The following is an 18,135-nucleotide window of genomic DNA, read 5'->3' as shown; positions in this document are numbered from 1 at the left end:
ATCGAAAAATAAAATTGTTGCGCATCTCTGAAGATGGCGATGCAAAAAACATCGATTTATGTCCCCAAATGGGTTTTTGTTCGGCAAAATTACTAACGCGTAAAAAACCCTATAAATGAGGTATCACCGTAATTGTACCGACCCGCAGAATAAAGCTTACATGATACTTATGCTATACGCCATGTGGAAAAACATTCAACAAGTAAAATGCAATGCCAGAATTGTTTGTTTTTTTTATCCAGCAAAATAGAGTTAATAGTCAATAAGTTATAGGCACCCAAAAATGGTGTCATTACAAAATGCATCATATCCCGGACAAATACAAGCACTCATATGGCCACATCAACACAAAAATAAAAAAAATATAGCTTGAATAATGTGAAGACAAAAAAACCCCAAAATTGCCAAATGCATCAGGAGGGAATATATAAGCAGTGCGAGCGTATATCAGGGTACAGACCAGTTTTGCAGCTTACAAGAGAAAAAACAATAGAAGAGACCCCCAAAGTGACCCCCCCCCCAAAAAAAATCATAGGAGCTACTGGGACATAGTAGGGAATTTGGTGCTTCCAATGTCCTCCGCACAGCTTACCTACCTCTTCACTACCTCTTCACCATCTGCTGTGCATTCCCGTCTGGGATACTAATACTCACTACACCCCCTGATAAATTCTTTGAGGGGTGCAGTTTCCAAAATGGGGTCCCTTGTGGGGGCTTCCCACTATTGTGGTACTTCTAGGGCTCTGTAAATGCGACATGGTGTCTGAAAACCATCCTAATGAAATTGCTGCCCAAAATCCCTAAAGGTGCTCTTTGATTTCTGAGGACACATATTGAGTCACGTCGCACAGCAGGGCCACATATGGGATATTTCTACAATCTGCAGAATCAGAGAAATAAATATTATGGAATGTTTTGCTGTTAACCCCTTCTTTGTTACAGAAAAATGTGGTTTGAAATGGAAAATGTGCATAAAAAGGTAACATTTGGAAATTTCACCTTCATTTTGCATTAATTTCTGTGGAACACCTAAAGGGTTAATAAAGTTCCTATATACAATTTTGAATAGTTTGTGTAAGGAACCATTGAAGGATAACTTTTGATTTCTGGCAGTATTTATGTCATAAATACATCTTGGTAGGAAGCTTCCATAACAATAGGTCCATGTATCCGTATATACTCGAGTATAAGCCAAATTTTTCAGCACAGTTTTTGTGCTGAAAAAGCCCCCCTCGAGTCTCTAGGCTGAATTCCAAGTGGGGGAAAAAAAAACCCAGTCCTCAAGCTCAGGAAAGGGGCAGACAGACAACCAAAACACCCCCTCCCCTTCCCAAGAACCCAGCAAGTACTGCACCCAAAAACTCAGACCATTTTAATTTTTGAAATTTTCTAGTAGCTGCTGCATTTCCCCCCTTGGCTTATACTCGAGTCAATAAGTTTTCCCAGTTTTTTTGTGGTAAAATTAGGGTCCTCGGCTTATATCCGGGTCGGCTTATACTCGAGTATATACGGTAATTCACTGGTACTGGAATCTGGTCTTCCCTCCCTCCATCCCCCCTTTCCCTCTGTTATATGTATATATGTCTATGTTAACATCTCCTGAGACTCTAACACTGACATTTGGGATGTTTTTCTTTAAACTGACATATATTGCTTATTTCTGTGCTTACAATATTTTGCCAAGAGTTTGAAGGTATGAAATCCTGAATTCTTTCTCCCTTTTCCTTTCTTCTGTATTGAGAACTTTTCCTGCCTCTCACTGAATGTTATTGTGTATGGGGCTGTGTAATTAGCCTATTTAGATACAAAAAAAGACTACAAAGTTGTTGTGAACAATTTCCATGTATACTATACAGGAATAGGAAAGCTTGTCCACCAACTTCAATTCAGAAGCCTTCCAGGAGAACTGAATGCGCATGCGCGCACCCTAGTAGTGACCTATGTAACACCAGACTCTTCAAAACCTGCTGCTTAGCACACAGCAGGCCTCGTGCACTGGAGCCCACCTGTGCCTGGTTTCCATTCGGGGATTACGTTCCCCATTCTGCTTGAAAATATGCAGAGAGAAAAGTCCTCCAAGCAAGCAGGACTTTTCGCTTTGCATTTTCCGGGCAGAGACCCAGCGGTCCTCATTATAATTTATGGTGACCATGGGTAAGACCCTTTTTTTTTTTTTTTTTCTCAGTTTTTATATTGGATGTTTTTCAAAATTACAATACATCATATTCAAAATTAGAACAATAAGACAGCACCTCAACAGGTTATAATGTCACACAACAAGAAATGATCCAAAATTTTACAAAGTATACTACCAAATTTATTAATGACTCAATTACTGCCAAAATATCAAACGTTGTCTGAAAGTATAGTTACACTTTAAGCGGATATTTTCCCAGGCTTTTCTCTTGCCTCATGTATGGCACTTATCCTCTGGCTAGCGATGAGTGAAAGTTAGGCCCTGCTGCATGAGTAGTGGTGATACAAGCTGCATAGAGACATGCATAAAGGCTTGTACTTAAACACTTGACATTCAGTTGGTCCTGAGAATAACTGTATAGTAACCTATACACAGATAGAATACAAAAAGAGTTATAAATAGAGTTGAGCGAGTACTGTTCGGATCAGCCGATCCGAACAGCACGCACGCATTGAAATCAATGCACGGAGCGGGTTAAGCGGCCGGCTGACGTCAAACTGGAAGCACCAGGTGCTTCCATTCATTTCAATGCGTGCATGCTGTTTGGATCGGCTGATCCGAACAGTACTCGCTCAACTCTAGTTATAAATAGTGCATATCGATGTGTTATCCATTTATATGTATGGCCTGGTACCCATTCCTCTTGCTAGAAGACACTGGTGAGTATATTGTACTGTACACCAATCCTGTGTTGTTGACCACATGTCCTCTCCATATGTATACTGTATACAAGTCCACATAACTCCATAGTATAAATAGCTTAGTTGCATATTTCTTGCTTTGGAGTTGAAATACTTTTACATTGTTTCTGTTCTGATGTTATGTAAACTTCAGAGTTGTGTATACTGTAAATACATGCTGCAGGATTTCTTGTAGTTACTAGGAATGGCAAATAGAACATCATAGTTTTCTACAAGACGAAGAACATGCTGATCCTTTAAAGGAATCCTATCATTCAAACACAATTTTTTCTAGGTACCACGTCAGAGTAGCCTTAAGAAAGGCTATTCTTCTCCTACCTTTCATTGTCTTCTCCATGCCGCCATTGGCCTGTAATCCCAGTTTTTGTTGTTATGCAAATGAGTTCTCTCACAGCACTGGGGGCATCCCCAATGCTGCGAGAGAACTCTCTAGCGAAGCCTCCATCTTTTTCAAGAACCCGCCTCTTTGCGCGTCTTCTTCCGTCCTGGGTTTTCAATTTTCTAGACCTCGGGCAGCGCTGACTGCTCATGCCCAGGCCACAAGAAAATGGCCACTTACACTGTAAGCGGCCATTTTCTTGTGGCCCAGGCATGCGCAGTTGGCTCTGCTCGAGGCCTAGAAAATTGAAAACCCAGGACGGAAGAAGACGCGCAGAGAGGCGGGTTCCTGTAGAAGATGGAGGCTTCACTGGAGAGTTCTCTCGCAGCATTGGGGACACCCCCAGTGCTGCGAGAGAACTCATTTGCATACCGACAAAAACTGAGATTACAGGCGAATGGCGGCGTGGAGAAGAAAACGAAAGGTAGGAGAAGAATAGCTTTTCTTAAGGTTATTCTGATGTGGTACCTAGAAAATATTGTGTTTGAATGATAGGATCCCTTTAAAGGGAATTTGTCATTCACTTCAGACATCTTGTTATAGTGTAGGAGGAGCTGAGCTGACTGATTGTATAATTTTGTTAGAAAAGATTCAGTATAACTTTAACCATTTAAGTACCTTCTATATTTAGGAGTCCAGTGGAAGGTCATATCAGTGGTTGAGGAATATATGCACAGTCATAGAGGGAAGGCTGTCCATTACTGACAGGTCCGCCCACTGAAAACTATATATTCATCTGCTCAGCTCCTGTTGGGGTGTAACGTGCTCAGTGTAGCTTGAACAGTGTTTTCAATGTGACAAATTCTCTTTTATGGTACCCTCCCAGAAAATCTAAAAATGTTTTTTTTTTTTTTTTTTTTTCTTTTTTGTACAGAGGGTCACTTTTATCAGTGAAAACTAATTAATCCTTCTTTTTTCTGCAAGTTAAACAATTTATATTGCTATAGATAGATTTAGAATGTTTACATAACATTGTTATAGTTTCCCATTTTCATTTTGTGTTTTCTAGAATTTCCCTCACCTCTGGAGCTATTTGATGTGAATAAGGATGGCCAACCAGATATACTGCTGACATTCTTGTCTTCCAGCATAAGCGGACCACAGGGTAAGCTGAAATTGACCTATCCCTGAAGCAAAATGTTCATAATGAAATGTAGAGGATAATATGTTGTTGTTCCAAACCTGCTAATGTGATTGATGGATATGTTGTGAAGTAAAAGACCCTTAATAGAGTATATGGAGATGATGAAACCCCCCAAAAAAGAGTATATGGAGAGGGGTTTTCTACTTTACATTTATGTCTTTTACTAGAATGGAAGCAATGCGTTTTTTTCTATATACACTTTGCAGATGTCGTGAAGCAGCCTCCTTATCTGGCTGTTCTGTCTGGTAATAGTGGAAGTGTATTGTGGAGCAGACACATCAAGGAGTATCTGCGGAGCATTCAGTGCGGACAACTGTTCCTAAAGCTAGAACAGAATGCCACATGTCTTCTGACAGGAACTTACAAGCTGCTGAGTCTGATCTCTGCTTCTACAGGTAGAGAATGCTTTTAATATGTAATTCTATATGACCCTGGGGCTCACAATGTTTTTGATGCATTGCAGTTGACTGTAATCATATAAAATGAAGGCTCATTTTTGCTGTGGCACCGCAGTAAAGCCGTTTACCGTTCACTTTTATAGTGTGAAAGAAGTAATTGAATATTTAAAAAAAAAAAAAAAAAAAAGAGCATATGTTCTGGTTCACACTGAGTAACACACAAAGGAAGTGGACATGTAGCCTTGGCCTCATGGTTATGTCCCTACCGAATCTATAAGCTAAGACTGAATCCCTGGTGAAGCAGGTACATTCCTCGGTGATTCCTTTGAGTTAGGGTCCCCAACCCACTACCTTCTGCACAAGTGGAGCAGGGCATGGTGTACTTGCTGTACTACATACAGATAGGCTGGTTGAGATGCTGTATGCTGCCTATTTTAAATAAAGGGGTCCTTAAAATTTGGTCCAGAATCACATGCTATATGAAATGAGACCAAGTAGTTTGAAAAGTTAATGACAATATAAATAGAATATGTTATGTATTCTCTTACATTCATCTACTATTCATTCATGAAAAGTTGTTCTATAACTGGAAGTACACTTTAAAGGGGTTCTATCATTGGGAAAAGTCATTTTTTAGCTAAGCACATACTTGCATAGCTTTTAGAAAGGCTATTCCACACCTACCTTTTGTATGTAAATTGCCTCAGTGGTTTTTGAATGAGCCAGTTTTTATTCACATGCTAATTAGCCTCCAGTCAGCACAGGAAGTTCCCCCGCAGCACTCATCTCTGCTATTCTTTGCTATCCGTGTGTGCAAGCAGGAAGTCAGCAGCAGCAGACTGTGCTGCATGCATTCATTGGAAAGAATAGCACAGAGGGTGCACGATGAGACTTCCGGGGTGCACCAAGAGGCTAATTAGCATATGAATAAAAACGGGCTCATTCAAAAACCACTAAGGCGATTTACATGCAAAAGGTATGTGTGGAATAGCCTTTCTAAAGGCTATGCAAGTATGTGCTTATGAAACCAAAAAAAAAAAATATACCGTATTTTTCGGACTATAAGACGCACCTAGGTTTTAGAGGAGGAAAATAGGGAAAAAAAATTTTGAAGCAAAAACTGGTAAAATATTTAATATATGGGAGTTGTAGTTTTGCAACAGCTGCAAGGCCACATTGACAGGTGACCCTGCAGCTGTACGGGGATGCATAGAGCGTTTTTTTTTTGCGGGGCCAGCTGTACTTTTTAGTTATACCATTTTGGGGGATATCTATTGCTTAGATCACCTTGTATTGAAAAAAAAAAACAGGAGGTGATTTAGAACTTTTATTTATTTCATATTTTTAAAGCTTTTTTTTTTTTTTTTTTTTTTAACTATTTTATTCCCCCCCGGGGGCTTGAACCTGCGGTCACTTGATCGGAAGTCCCATAAACGGCAATACAACTGTATTGCCGTCTATGGGACATTCTGTCTATTAGTATTACGGCTGGTCATAGAGACCAGCCGCAATACTAATATAGCCGTGACAGGCCGGGGAGCCTCATTAGGCTCCCGGCTGTCACCCGAACAGGTCGGCTCCTGCGATATCGCTGCGCAGGAGCCGGCCTGCAACGTCACAGGTACGGGGCCGGTGGGGACCGGCCCCGGGGGAGAAGGGGCCACGCTGTACTAGAGAGGCGGATGCCGGGGAGGGATAGACGCCGGGGCCTGAGACATCGCTACGATCCTCTGCCCTGCATGAAGCCAGCGGCGGGGGGACGGAGGAGCGGAATAGCATCACCCCTGCCGCTGCTGGCTTCATGCAGGGCAGAGGATCGTAGTGATGTCTCAGGCCCCGGCGTCTATCACTTGCCGGCTTCCGCCTCTCTAGTACAGCGGATGCCAGGCGCCACCTTCAGACTATAAGACGCACCCTTCTTTTCCCCAAAAATTTTGGGGAAAAAAAGTGCGTCTTATAGTCCGAAAAATACGGTATAGGGCACAAAATGAAGGTAGATAACAGAATTACTATAAAACTTATGCCAAAATAAGGCAAAACCACCCAAAATGAAATTTTTAAATTATATCAAATTTTATTGAAAATAGTTAAAAAAACATGAAAACACATAACAAGTAAACACGAGGGAAAAGTACATCTAAATAAAAAAAGCATGTAGGTAGACATGGCATTCAATGTAAACAATAATGAAAGGGTTTATACAATCATCAAATACTGCATACCAAATACCGCCTATATAATTACATGTGAATGCAGCTAGAATAATGATCCAGGTAGTACATGAAGTAATACATAAATAAACCCTTTAAAAGTAAAAAGAGTAAACTAGTGACAAAACATTACCATATCATGCAGACGCGCCCCAACGCACGTTTTGCCTTCTCTGGCTTCATCAGGGGGATGAAGCCTGGCTTTGCATTGTTCTCCAGTACTCATATTTTTATAGCTTGCTCTCAGTATTATTATTCACTGCTGAATATTTTGTGTACATAATGATGTATTGAAATGGTGTGAAGGATGGCCTGACAGAAAATATTATTTGATTATTATATTTATTTTTGTGAGAATTGAACTGTGAAGTAATGATTTGTTTTTTATGTCTGTTCTTAAGGTGAAACTTTATGGACCATGAGTCTAAGTCATGTGTCAAGCGGAACGGTAGCAGCCCCTGCTGTAATTCTGCCAGATCTGGATGATGACCTAACTAATGACTTGCTTGTTCTTACAATTGGGGAAAATCAGGTTAAGTGCATGAACTAGGAGGGTATTGGAGATTAGTCTTTGTCAATTTAAAGTGAATATTTGCATTTACTCAACTTCTTTCTTAGGCCTTATGCACCCTTGGACTGTACATATCAAGGGTGTTCCGAATTTTAACTAAAAGCACGAAGATGACACTTGGATGACATCGGAATGCCTTCTGTCTTACATTGATTTTAAGGGGGAGTTTCCAATATTTTTTCACAGGGCTGTATAGGACTTGCTCTATAATAATCTGAATGGAAGGAATTATGGGAACACGCTTAGTATGTATACTCAGTCGTGTGCATGAAGCTTTAAAGTGTGGAAGACTAAAGTGATTCTGTATTGTTCTTATATTTGTTCTTGTTACTGTTCTCATATTTTTCTTCTCTTAGGGTGATTCACGGGCAGCCAATTTGTTGCAGAAGTCTGTAACTGCCCCAATTAGTTGAATGGGACTTGCAGATATTCATGTTTTTGCTACAAATCTAATTCTATTCAGATTTAAATTTCAGCAAAAATCTATCATGTGCCATCATTCACGTTGTCTCCATTTATATAGCTCAAGTGCGCTAAATGCAAACTTTTAGGAAGAGGTAGGGTGCATTGGTATACCCTGGTAAACTACCCTGATTGTGGCATGCATATTTTCTGGAAATCACTGTAAGCCATAGTTTTAGTCCACTGTTTCTTAAAAATTGCACTCAGAGGCCATGATTTATTAGTTTAAAATTTAACCAGTCTGAAAATACAACAGATCACAGTGGCTGAAGCTGGATGATAAATTTGATATATCTCTAGCCTGTCTAGTCTACATAAATACAACCACTAATTTTGGCGCATCTGAGCGTATTTAAGCCACACCCCTTATTCTGAGAATCCACATGTCTTACAAAATAAAATTTAGCCCAAACTTGATGCACTACATTGAGACAAGTTGCGCTAAATATTCACCACATTTATGCCACTGTATAGTCGTAACCACAATGGTAAATCTGCACCAAAAACTATAAGGCCGGGGCACCATGAAGTGCCACGTTTTTTTCCGCGACATTTTACAGTCATTGCAAAGTGAATGGGATTCTGGCTAATCCCATCCGCACACTGCAGAAAAATATCCGCAGCAGACATGTTGTGAATTGCATTTATACCTACAGGAACACTGGCGTTTTCCATATATATGTACGAGTAATTGAATCAAAAAGTCATCAGTTTTCCTCTTTCCACTTTTTGTGAAAACTGCTGTGGGAAAAAAATGCGACATGTTTCCAACTGTGGCTCGCTATGAGGGAGCTTAGTCTAATATGTAAATATAGACTAACTTTTTGTCATATGTGTAAAATGGTCTCATTACAAAAATGCTGACAAATATACAGAATGTTTGTCATGAGTATGTCCAAGCTATATTCATTGAAGATATTATATATCACTCACTGAGGAAGAAATATCCTCATATGATTCAATTTCTTATGCAGCCAAATCTCGGATTCCTTTTGGTGTCGGGCCGCACTGGAAATCCATTGGGTGAATTAGTAAAATACAACATCACAGGAGAAGGAAAACTTTTAGGACCACAGGCGTATTACACAAGCCAGGGGGCTATGTATATCCTTTTTGGCTTTGGTAAGCTTCTTTCTTCTATTTGAATAGAATCACATCACATAAACAAAGAACTACATATATCGGTATTTTAAAGCTGGGGTGTGAGTGTGAAGCTTTCTCACTTATTTCACTGGTCTCCCACAGCACCATGGGTATAGGGCGGACACTAGGAGAATGAAAAGCTGTCAGCTCTGCCTCTGGGCTATACCCTTCTCACAGACACTGTGCTAGTCAGTTTGAACCTAATGTCTTAAGAGGCAGTCATGACCTGACTCGTGTCTTTCTGTCTTAAATCGTTTTTATTTTCTTTCAGGTGCAGGGGGGTCTTCAGTGTGTACGCCACACTAGTGGCACCCCCCTGCTAGCGCAGCGATTTGCGTGTCACTCAGTGTTTGCTGCAGCGGCGGCCGGATATTCCGGTGACTCCACTCCCATGTACGAGGTTCCACCGAGGGGGTGACCCTGCGGCACCTGAAGACACCAGATAGGGTGAGCATAAGAAGATTTCTACATGGGTGAGTATGCCTGCTCCCTCTCCCCTTCCCCTCCTATGCTGGCCATAGTAGTATTTTTTTTTTCCCTGATCGTCGCTCAGTCGTCAGCTTCTAGGGATCCCCTTGGACACACTCATAGTTCCAGTTCCCAGAGCCCCGACGAAAGGACCTGGAAGTCTTCCTACAGTTCACTGTCCTCCGTCCCTTACTCTGGGCACTTCCAGATAGGGCCTCAACTCCAAGGGGTGGATCTCTGCCTGCCCTTGCTCGCTCTGCTTCCCTGGAGACACTTCTGACTCCGACCCAGAGCATCAGCTAGGCTCATCTTTATCTGCTGCTAAGCGGGAACTCATCCAAGCGGTAGAGATACCCTACAGATATATTGAGGACCTGGACCCATCCTTTCAAGTGGACATCTCCTTCCGCTATTGGGTATATGATCACAGGCTTCTCCCTGGACCATCCTCTGTGTTCAGCTGTAAGTCGGATGTCCTCTCCCTCCACGCATCTGCGTGTCTCCAAAGTGAAAGGTGACATCAGTTTTGCCAAGCTATGCTGTGACACATGTCTCTATTTTCCCCTGGTTAGCAATGAGGAACATGCAAGGTGAAAGAAGCAGGGTACTCTAGTGGTGCAATCGGTTAGCACATGGTACTTATATTTCTGTACCTAGTGAGCGCTGGCCAGCCTGCCCTTAGATGTTTTCTGCCAGTCGCCCCATGTTTCCCTTTCTATTATTTAGACCCTCCCCACAGTGGATCTTGTGATGGCTAGGCTCTCCAAAGCTTCTGTTCTGCCTTCTGCAGACCCTGACTCCTTCAGTGATTCCCTTGGGATGAGTATGAATTGCTTCTGTGTCATTATTTGCAATGCAGAAGTGATACATAGCATTGTCCTAATGCTGGCTGTCATATTGCTGCAAGAGGAGTGGAGAACCAAAAGTCCGTTAAGGGAGAACCACGCACACTGGTGTGTATAGGAAGATGGTAAACCAGTGTCCAATTTTATACGATTAATTGAGTGGTTAGAAATACAGCATATAGTACGACGCGTTTCGGGCCTTACACTGGCCCTTTCTCAAGTGCAAAAAACGAGAGCTGTAAGATGATACAATAAAAAATAATAAATAAAAACATTAACATGAAAAGTAAAAGTTATAAAGGGACCATCAAGGTATGATCAAACAAAAGGGCGTCTGGCCCATTAGAGTACATTAACCTATATTAAAGTATGCGTATGTATACATTTAAAAGAAAGCATAAGTTGGTTTAGACATTCTGTAAAAAATTAATTAGATAACAGACGTCTAGCTCAAATAGTCTATGGGAAGAATATGCAAATCTGCCTTCCATGATGTAATTAAGAAGACAGTTGCTGCCTCATTGTTGCAAACCAATAGAGGGCGCTCACTGGAATGTGCAAGCCTGTCTTAAGACAGGATTCCAGTGAAATAACCCAATAATGGCTGCTCCCTTTAGCCTCATGCCCGACCTTCCAAGAGGCCTTTGTTTAGCAATGACGCTGGGATTAATACCAGGTATAGTCTCTCAATCGAGGACAGCTGTTTCGATCTGGTTGGATCTCTTCAGCCCGATGTAGAGAGGACTATAACCTGGTAGAGGTGAGAGGCTTAGACAGGGTTCGGGGGATATTGTCACTCCTTAGGGAGAGACCACCATATAGGTGTGTGGAGACTTGTTAAGCCTTTAGCACTCCACTTTGCTCAAATAGTGTGACTATATTAAGTGTGACATTAGGCATACAGCATAAATTAAAAATTATATATGCAAGTAAAAATATAGGTAAAAGTGTGCCATATCTTACAATAATCAAAATGATAATCCAACTGGTGGATAGTCAACACCCACAGCCGATATTATATCATAAATAAATAAAAAATGAATAAATAACAGTAGTAAGAGAGACATGCAACACAGTTGCAGACTGCACTTTGAATGAATACAAATTGATACAAATAGCATTAATGTTTGCCAAATACAGAAGAAATTTAAAATTTCCCACCACTCGGTTGCTAATAAGTCAACGGCAGAAGAGAGGGGAAAGGGGGGGGGAATTAATTAGCACATACATGAATGGTAAAATATGGGTGACTGAGCATATGAGGAATTGAGAATAAGGTACTAGTAGGTCACATTCATGAATTATGTTCATAGATCCCACTTGTAAATCACATTTAAAAGAAGGGAGGGAAAGGGTGAAATGTTCACCCAAGTACCACATCCTTCCTCACAATATCTGCAGAACGTGGACAAAATGTAGTAAAGCTTAACAAAATACAATAAGACATAAATTACCAGGTCCCGTCAGGTCAGACACTTGTCCACCTGACGGCAACCTGAGTATTTAACACATTGGTAGACGTGGGCGGGAAACTGCTTCCCGCGTGCGCGTCTCTGCTTGTCGCCCCACCAAGTGAAGTATGCGAGTGACAGCGTCCTATGGAACCTAGGGCGCATGTGTGAACCAGTATATGTGCGCATGCGCACTCCAGAGAGACCATTCGCTGACAGCGTAAGTTGTCAGCCGTAACTTCATACTATGGTAATAAGAATGCCGATCAGTGGGATTGTGAATAGATCGGTTGTTAGCCGCAATTAGGAAAAGGGTCGGCTGTCAGCCGCAACTTGGGCAATAGTAGAGGGCACTTCATTGTCAATCCTGGGATAGTGGTGATGCCAAACTTGTCAGCCCATGGATGACTGCTAAGCAGACAGAGAATGGCTATCCAACAGATGAGAGACCGCCTACACCAAAACAAAACTGAGTCTGTGGGGGTTAAAACACCAAAGAATTCATTATTAGCCTTTTATTCTTATGAGTGTCATTTAATGATGAAAGACTGTTAACTATTAGGGGACCACCTGAATTAAACAAAATCTGCAGGGGTTAAATTCCTAGGGAAATTGGTAATTATGAAATTATTGACTTTCTATTATTATGGGTATTATTAAAAAGGTGTCCAACAAAACAAAAAAATGATGTAGGGAACTCATTTGGTTACGTCCTCTGAGGCGATGTTAAGGCCTGCTGGATGAAGGATATTTAGTCTAAACATCCAGTACATTTCCCGTCTTTTGAGGGGGAATGCAACCTGTCAGTTTCTATTGGAGGGATGGTATTAATTGGTATGACTTTGAAACCTGTGAAGTTTTTGTTGTGATAAGCTAGGGTATGACGGGAAAAACTATGCTTGATGTAACCATTATTGACATTGGATCTGTGTTTGCAGATGCGTTCTCTTAGGGCCCTAGTGGTCCTACCCATGTACTGGAGGCCACAAGGGCACTCCAGTACATAGATTACCCGGGAGGAGGAACAATCAAGGTGATATTGCAACTCAAATGTCTCCCTAGTGGCAAAACTATAAATATGATGTAATTGGTGACCAATCGATGTACAACATTTGCAGCATTTTCCCCCACATTTAAAACTGCCCCTAGATGTTTCTGCTTGGATACTATTGGATGAGGTCACTGATCTCAATCTGCTGGGGAGTAGAATGTTTTTGAATGTGATTTACAAGTGGGATCTATGAACATCATTCATGAATGTGACCTACTAGTACCTTATTCTCAATTCCTCATATGTTCAGTCACCCATATTTTACCATTCATGTATGTGCTATTTAATTTCCCCCCCTTTCCCCTCTCTTCTGCCGTTGACTTTTTATTAGCAATCGAGTGGTGGGAAATTTTAAACTTTGTTTCTTCTGTATTCAGCAAACATTAATGTTATTTGTATCAATTTGTATTCATTCAAAGTGCAGTCTGCAACTGTGTTGCATGTCTCTCTTACTACTATTACTTATTCATTTTTTATTTATTTATGATATAATATCGGCTGTGGGTGTTGACTATCCACCAGTTGGATTATCATTTTAATTATTGTAAGATATGGCACACTTTTACCTATATTTAATTTTTTACAGAATGTCTAAACCAACTTATGCTTTCTTTTAAATGTATACATACGCATACTTTAATATATGTTAATATACTCTAATGGGTCAGACGCCCTTTTGTTTGCTTATACCTTGATGGTCCCTTTATAACTTTTACTTTTCATGTTTATGTTTTTATTTATTATTTTTTATTGTATCATCTTACAACTCTCGTTTTTTGCTCTTGAGAAAGGGCCAGTGTAAGGCCCGAAACGCGTCGTACTATATGCTGTATTTCTAACCACTCAATAAATCGTATAAAATTGGACTCTGGTTTACCATCTTCCTATACACACTAGTGTGCGCGGTTCTCCCTTAACGGACCTTTGGTCCTCGACTCCTCTTCAGTACCTCCCCCAGTCCTCCGGTGACGGATTGAACTGCTGCCACTCTCACCCTAATACAATTTCAAGCGTTATGACTGTTCACACTGTTCTACGTCAATACTTATCCAGTTTTAAATTAATTTTGTACTCTTAAATACTACACTTAGTGCGCTCGGTGTCCTTGTTTTGTTTAATATTGCTGCAAGAAGGTGGCTTCCCTTCCCAGAGTGGCCTTCATAGTGGCTGACTTCTCCCTGCAGCTTTCCTTTGCTGCCTCTTGGATCAGCAAGGCCAGCTTTTCCTGGGCCATACAGCTAAAGTCAAACCTCCCAGATGCAGCTTTCCTCCAGGACTACCAGCTGCCTGTCTCTGAAATCCTGAACGCTTCCAAGTTCCTGGCAATGCCTCCAGATCTGCTGAGGTGGCCGCCACCATTTGGATTTGTTTTTGCAACACTGAGTCTGCTTCCAAGAAAGCGGTCGTGACCCTTCTCCCTATCCAGGTTGCACAGGGCGGAATTTTTCTGTCTAGGGCCCTGTGAGGCTTATCCCTCTGGCTACAGGAGATATAGTTCTTCCTCCCTCCGAGGTGTTCTAAGCACCAGCTGTACTCCTGTTCCAGGAAGCTTTCTTTGAAGCCCAGATCTGCCTGTGATCTTATACCAAGTCGTCCAGGCCTTCCTCTTCTACCCCTCCTCGGCATAAAGGTTTCCCCCAACTTGGTGCCCCTCAGGTGGCTGGACGTCTGGCCCTGGGCACTGTGCTCTCAGCTGTTTTTATGTGTTTGCGGTGGTCCCGTGACCTGTTCTGTTGTCGCTCTCCCCTTTGGGGTGGCCTCTTCCCCTTGGTTATTTTACCTAGGTGATGGCGTCTGTCGTGGCCTTCCTACACTGAAGTGTGAGGCGCTCTAGAGATGTTGCCGTGTTCCTTACTTGGATGACCTCCTGATGCGGCCACTCCAGGACAGACACTCTGACCAGCTTGTTGGATCATCTTGGTCCTTCCTTGCCAGTTCCACTAGCTCATCTGTGAAGAAGGGTCTTGTCTTGTGCCCTCTAGCACATGGAATACGGGACTTGATCCACGGTTGTGGTTCTCTTCCCGGAGGCCAAGATTTTGAGGTCCGCTGTATCTCACCTTTCCCTTTCAGGCGCTCTCTTGTCTTCTACATTTTACTTTACTGACCCACTGGAACAGATCTCCAGCTGGCCTTTACTGCCTGATTCTCTCTCCTCCTCATTTTCTCCGAGAAGACCAGTGACGTATCTCCTCGTCAGGAACTTCCCAGGGAGGTCCTTCTTCCCCTCTGTTGGTAGGTGATTCCCTCTGACACCAGTCTCCACGGCTGGGGAGTGGTCTTCGGTGATTTGACTGTTCAGAGCCTCTGGTCCCGCCCGAGTCCTCCCTCTGGTTCAAACTGCTGGAATCCAGGGCTATCTTATTTGTCCGGTTTCATGGACCTGTCTTCTCCAGGAACTGTCCAGTCTGACCACTTGTCCGTGGTCGCCTACTTGAGCCCTCAGTGAGGCACCAGGACCTGTGTGGCCTTACTAGCAGCCTTCCAATTTCTTCTTTGCGTGGAGCACCAAGTTCCAGCTCATTGATGGTCCACCTTCTGTCTGGCATGGTCCAGTGGGTGGCAGCCCACTTGAGCCTTAAAATTTTTTTTTTGCTCCAGGCGAGGGTCGCTTATCAGCAAGTCTTCAACTGTGCTTCTGCTATGGCATGACAGATGTCGACTTTTTTCGCCTCTTTCTGGATCCACAACGTCCAGTTACATTGCTAGGTCTCTTGACCTTCAGGCCATCACTGCTTAAACTCTTGTGAGTTCGGATTTTCACCTTCCCTTCCTCTTTTGCCTTGGGTCCTCAAGAATCTCGACATCTAGGTGGTTCTTAGCTATCCTGGTGGCATCAGTTTGGCCCTGCTGGGCCTTGTACATGGATCTCCTGTTCCTGCAGGTGGATGCTCCTCATCCTCTTCCTTTGCAAGTCCACCTTATGTCTCAAGGACCGCTGTTCCTCCCATCCTTGACTCTGCTGTTGAATCTGAAGTGTGAGGTATTGTGGTGTTTTTTCGGAGTTTGCTGTCCTGACCATTCTGAAGGCCCGGAATTTCTGGTAAGCTAAGATCTGTCATTGCAAATGGACGTTTTTCATCCACCATTGTGATAGTAACTGTTCTTAATAGATCTTCTCCAGCCCTTCTGTATCAGGGTCTTAGTCTTCCCTTTTAAGGCATTCCTATTGGATTGGAGCTATTGCTCTGCCCCCTCCCCCCCCCCCCCCCCCAAAGTCCTCCCTTGGAGATGTGGGATTTTGCCACATCCTTGAGATGCTTTATGTTCCCCTTTTGAGTTTTTGATGATATCCCTCTTCACCTTCTGTCCTGGAAAATCGACTTTCTTTTAGCCATATCCTCCACCCACAGGGGTCCGGAGCTGACTGCTGTTTTTTCAGCAGCCTGCCTTTTTGGTACTCCACAAGGTTGAGGTTGTCCTTCATCCTCCACAGTCTTTTTTTCCTAGGGTGGTTTTCCTCCCTCTGCATCAAGGACTTGGTTAACTCTCTTTTGGCTCGGTCCCCAGGCATCCATGTGAGTGCTTGCTCTTCCTTGTCCGGTTGTTGTCTGGGTGATTTGGGTCTATATTGTCCCTCTCTGACCCTTTCTGTTGTTTGGATGTTTTGTTTGTTTTCCCTGAGGGACCTTGCTAGGGCCTGCCTGCTTCCAGGGGTTCCATCTTCCGATGGCTTTGACCTGCGATTGAGTCCTTTTGGTTTGAAGTCAGGGCTCTTCCATGTGCCTGCTCTCTCCTCTAGAGGTGTTAGAGCTCCCTAGGCCATTGGAAACAGTCGTCTCACTGAGCCCCCATCTACTCTGCTGGTTTGGGTTATAAGTTTCTGTAAGCATCTGAGCACTAGGGGTCTGCATGGTCCTGTTATTCCCACCCACTGGGGTGCTGTGTCCCCCAGTGAAATAAGCGAGAAATTGGGATTTTTGTATTCGTCGTCCTTTTCTCGTTCGACAATCCTTTTCTCGTTGTATTCACTTGGGGACACTGTTGGACACAGGGGTCGCTGGGGGACACAGTTCCCACCCTTGTTTTTTCTCTTTTTTTTTTTTTTTTTTTTTTTTTTTTTTATGTAGATTGTGAGCCCCACACAGAGCTCACAATGTACATTTTTCCCTATAAGTATGTCTTTGGAATATGGGATGGAAATCCATGCAAACACGGGGAGGACATACAAACTCCTTGCAGATGGTTTTTTGCCCTTGGTGGGATTTGAACACCAGGATTGCAAGGCTGCAGTACTAACCACTGAGCCACCGTGTGGCCCCCCCCCTTGTTTTTTCTCTGCACAAGTTGTTTTGATTCCTTTTCGGGTGCAGGACTTATTGGTGTTTGTTGGTTCCGTGCTCTCTTTTTGGTTTCTGGTGTCTTTCTCCTACTGCTGTGGTACAAACTGACTAGCACAGTGTCTGCGAGAAGGGTATAGCCCAGAGGCGGAGTCCACAGCTTTTCTTTTTCCTACTGTCGGCTTCCTGGTGGCCAGGTCTATACCCATGGTGCTGTGTCTCCCAGTGAATACAACGAAAAAATAATTTTACAGTGAGTACAAAAATCCAATTTTTATTGGTCCAAAGGCCATATGGTCAGATTAACTATTACACAGAACCTCAATAAAATTTTAATAACATGACTATTTCCTACTTATAGCACTATCCCCCAAAATGCGGTTTATGTATTGTATGCTGAAAAGGTAGAATGGAGTTTCCTTCTTTGGAAATTAAATGGAATTTATTTTTTAGTAAGCCATCCTTATCTGCAGTAAAATTTATGCGCATACTACCTACAAATTCTCATTTGGATATATTGTGATGGTAGACACAACTATATAAACTATATGCTATATCTGTTCTCCGTGTCATTAATAACTTTTGATCTTCTTCTTAGGGAATATCCAGGCTGTTGCATTAAGGGACATTTACGCACAGGCTAAAATTGGAGTTAATTTTCCAAGTGTTCTCCAGAGGATTGATCCAGATTGGGAAAAGAGGAGATCAGTCAATCACTCTAAACCAATCAATGTGTACAGGTATCTACTTGTTAATCATAATTGCTACCCTAAAGCTGGCTATACAGCTGCTGGTTAAACACTTGTTTGGTCAACAGCTATTCCTTCCAAACCCC

At 42.4% G+C, this 18,135-nt stretch overlaps 1 protein-coding gene across 1 annotated transcript in view; it reads left to right on the top strand.

Annotated features, from left to right (window-relative positions):
• FAM234B (family with sequence similarity 234 member B) overlaps positions 1-18,135 on the top strand; it is a 44,717-nt gene that overhangs the window by 13,751 nt on the left and 12,831 nt on the right. Inside the window, exons 3-7 of the mRNA XM_075286337.1 lie at positions 4,287-4,382; positions 4,628-4,816; positions 7,431-7,561; positions 9,037-9,184; positions 17,899-18,040. Of these exons, the coding sequence (XP_075142438.1) occupies positions 4,287-4,382; positions 4,628-4,816; positions 7,431-7,561; positions 9,037-9,184; positions 17,899-18,040 (706 nt within the window). The remainder of the gene's footprint in view (positions 1-4,286; positions 4,383-4,627; positions 4,817-7,430; positions 7,562-9,036; positions 9,185-17,898; positions 18,041-18,135) is intronic.

This window comes from Leptodactylus fuscus, chromosome 9 (assembly GCF_031893055.1).
Source record: "Leptodactylus fuscus isolate aLepFus1 chromosome 9, aLepFus1.hap2, whole genome shotgun sequence".
In the NCBI taxonomy this organism is placed as follows: Eukaryota; Metazoa; Chordata; class Amphibia; order Anura; family Leptodactylidae; genus Leptodactylus; species Leptodactylus fuscus.
Note: the sequence above shows the minus strand (reverse complement) of the source record. Positions and strands in the feature narration are given on the sequence as shown.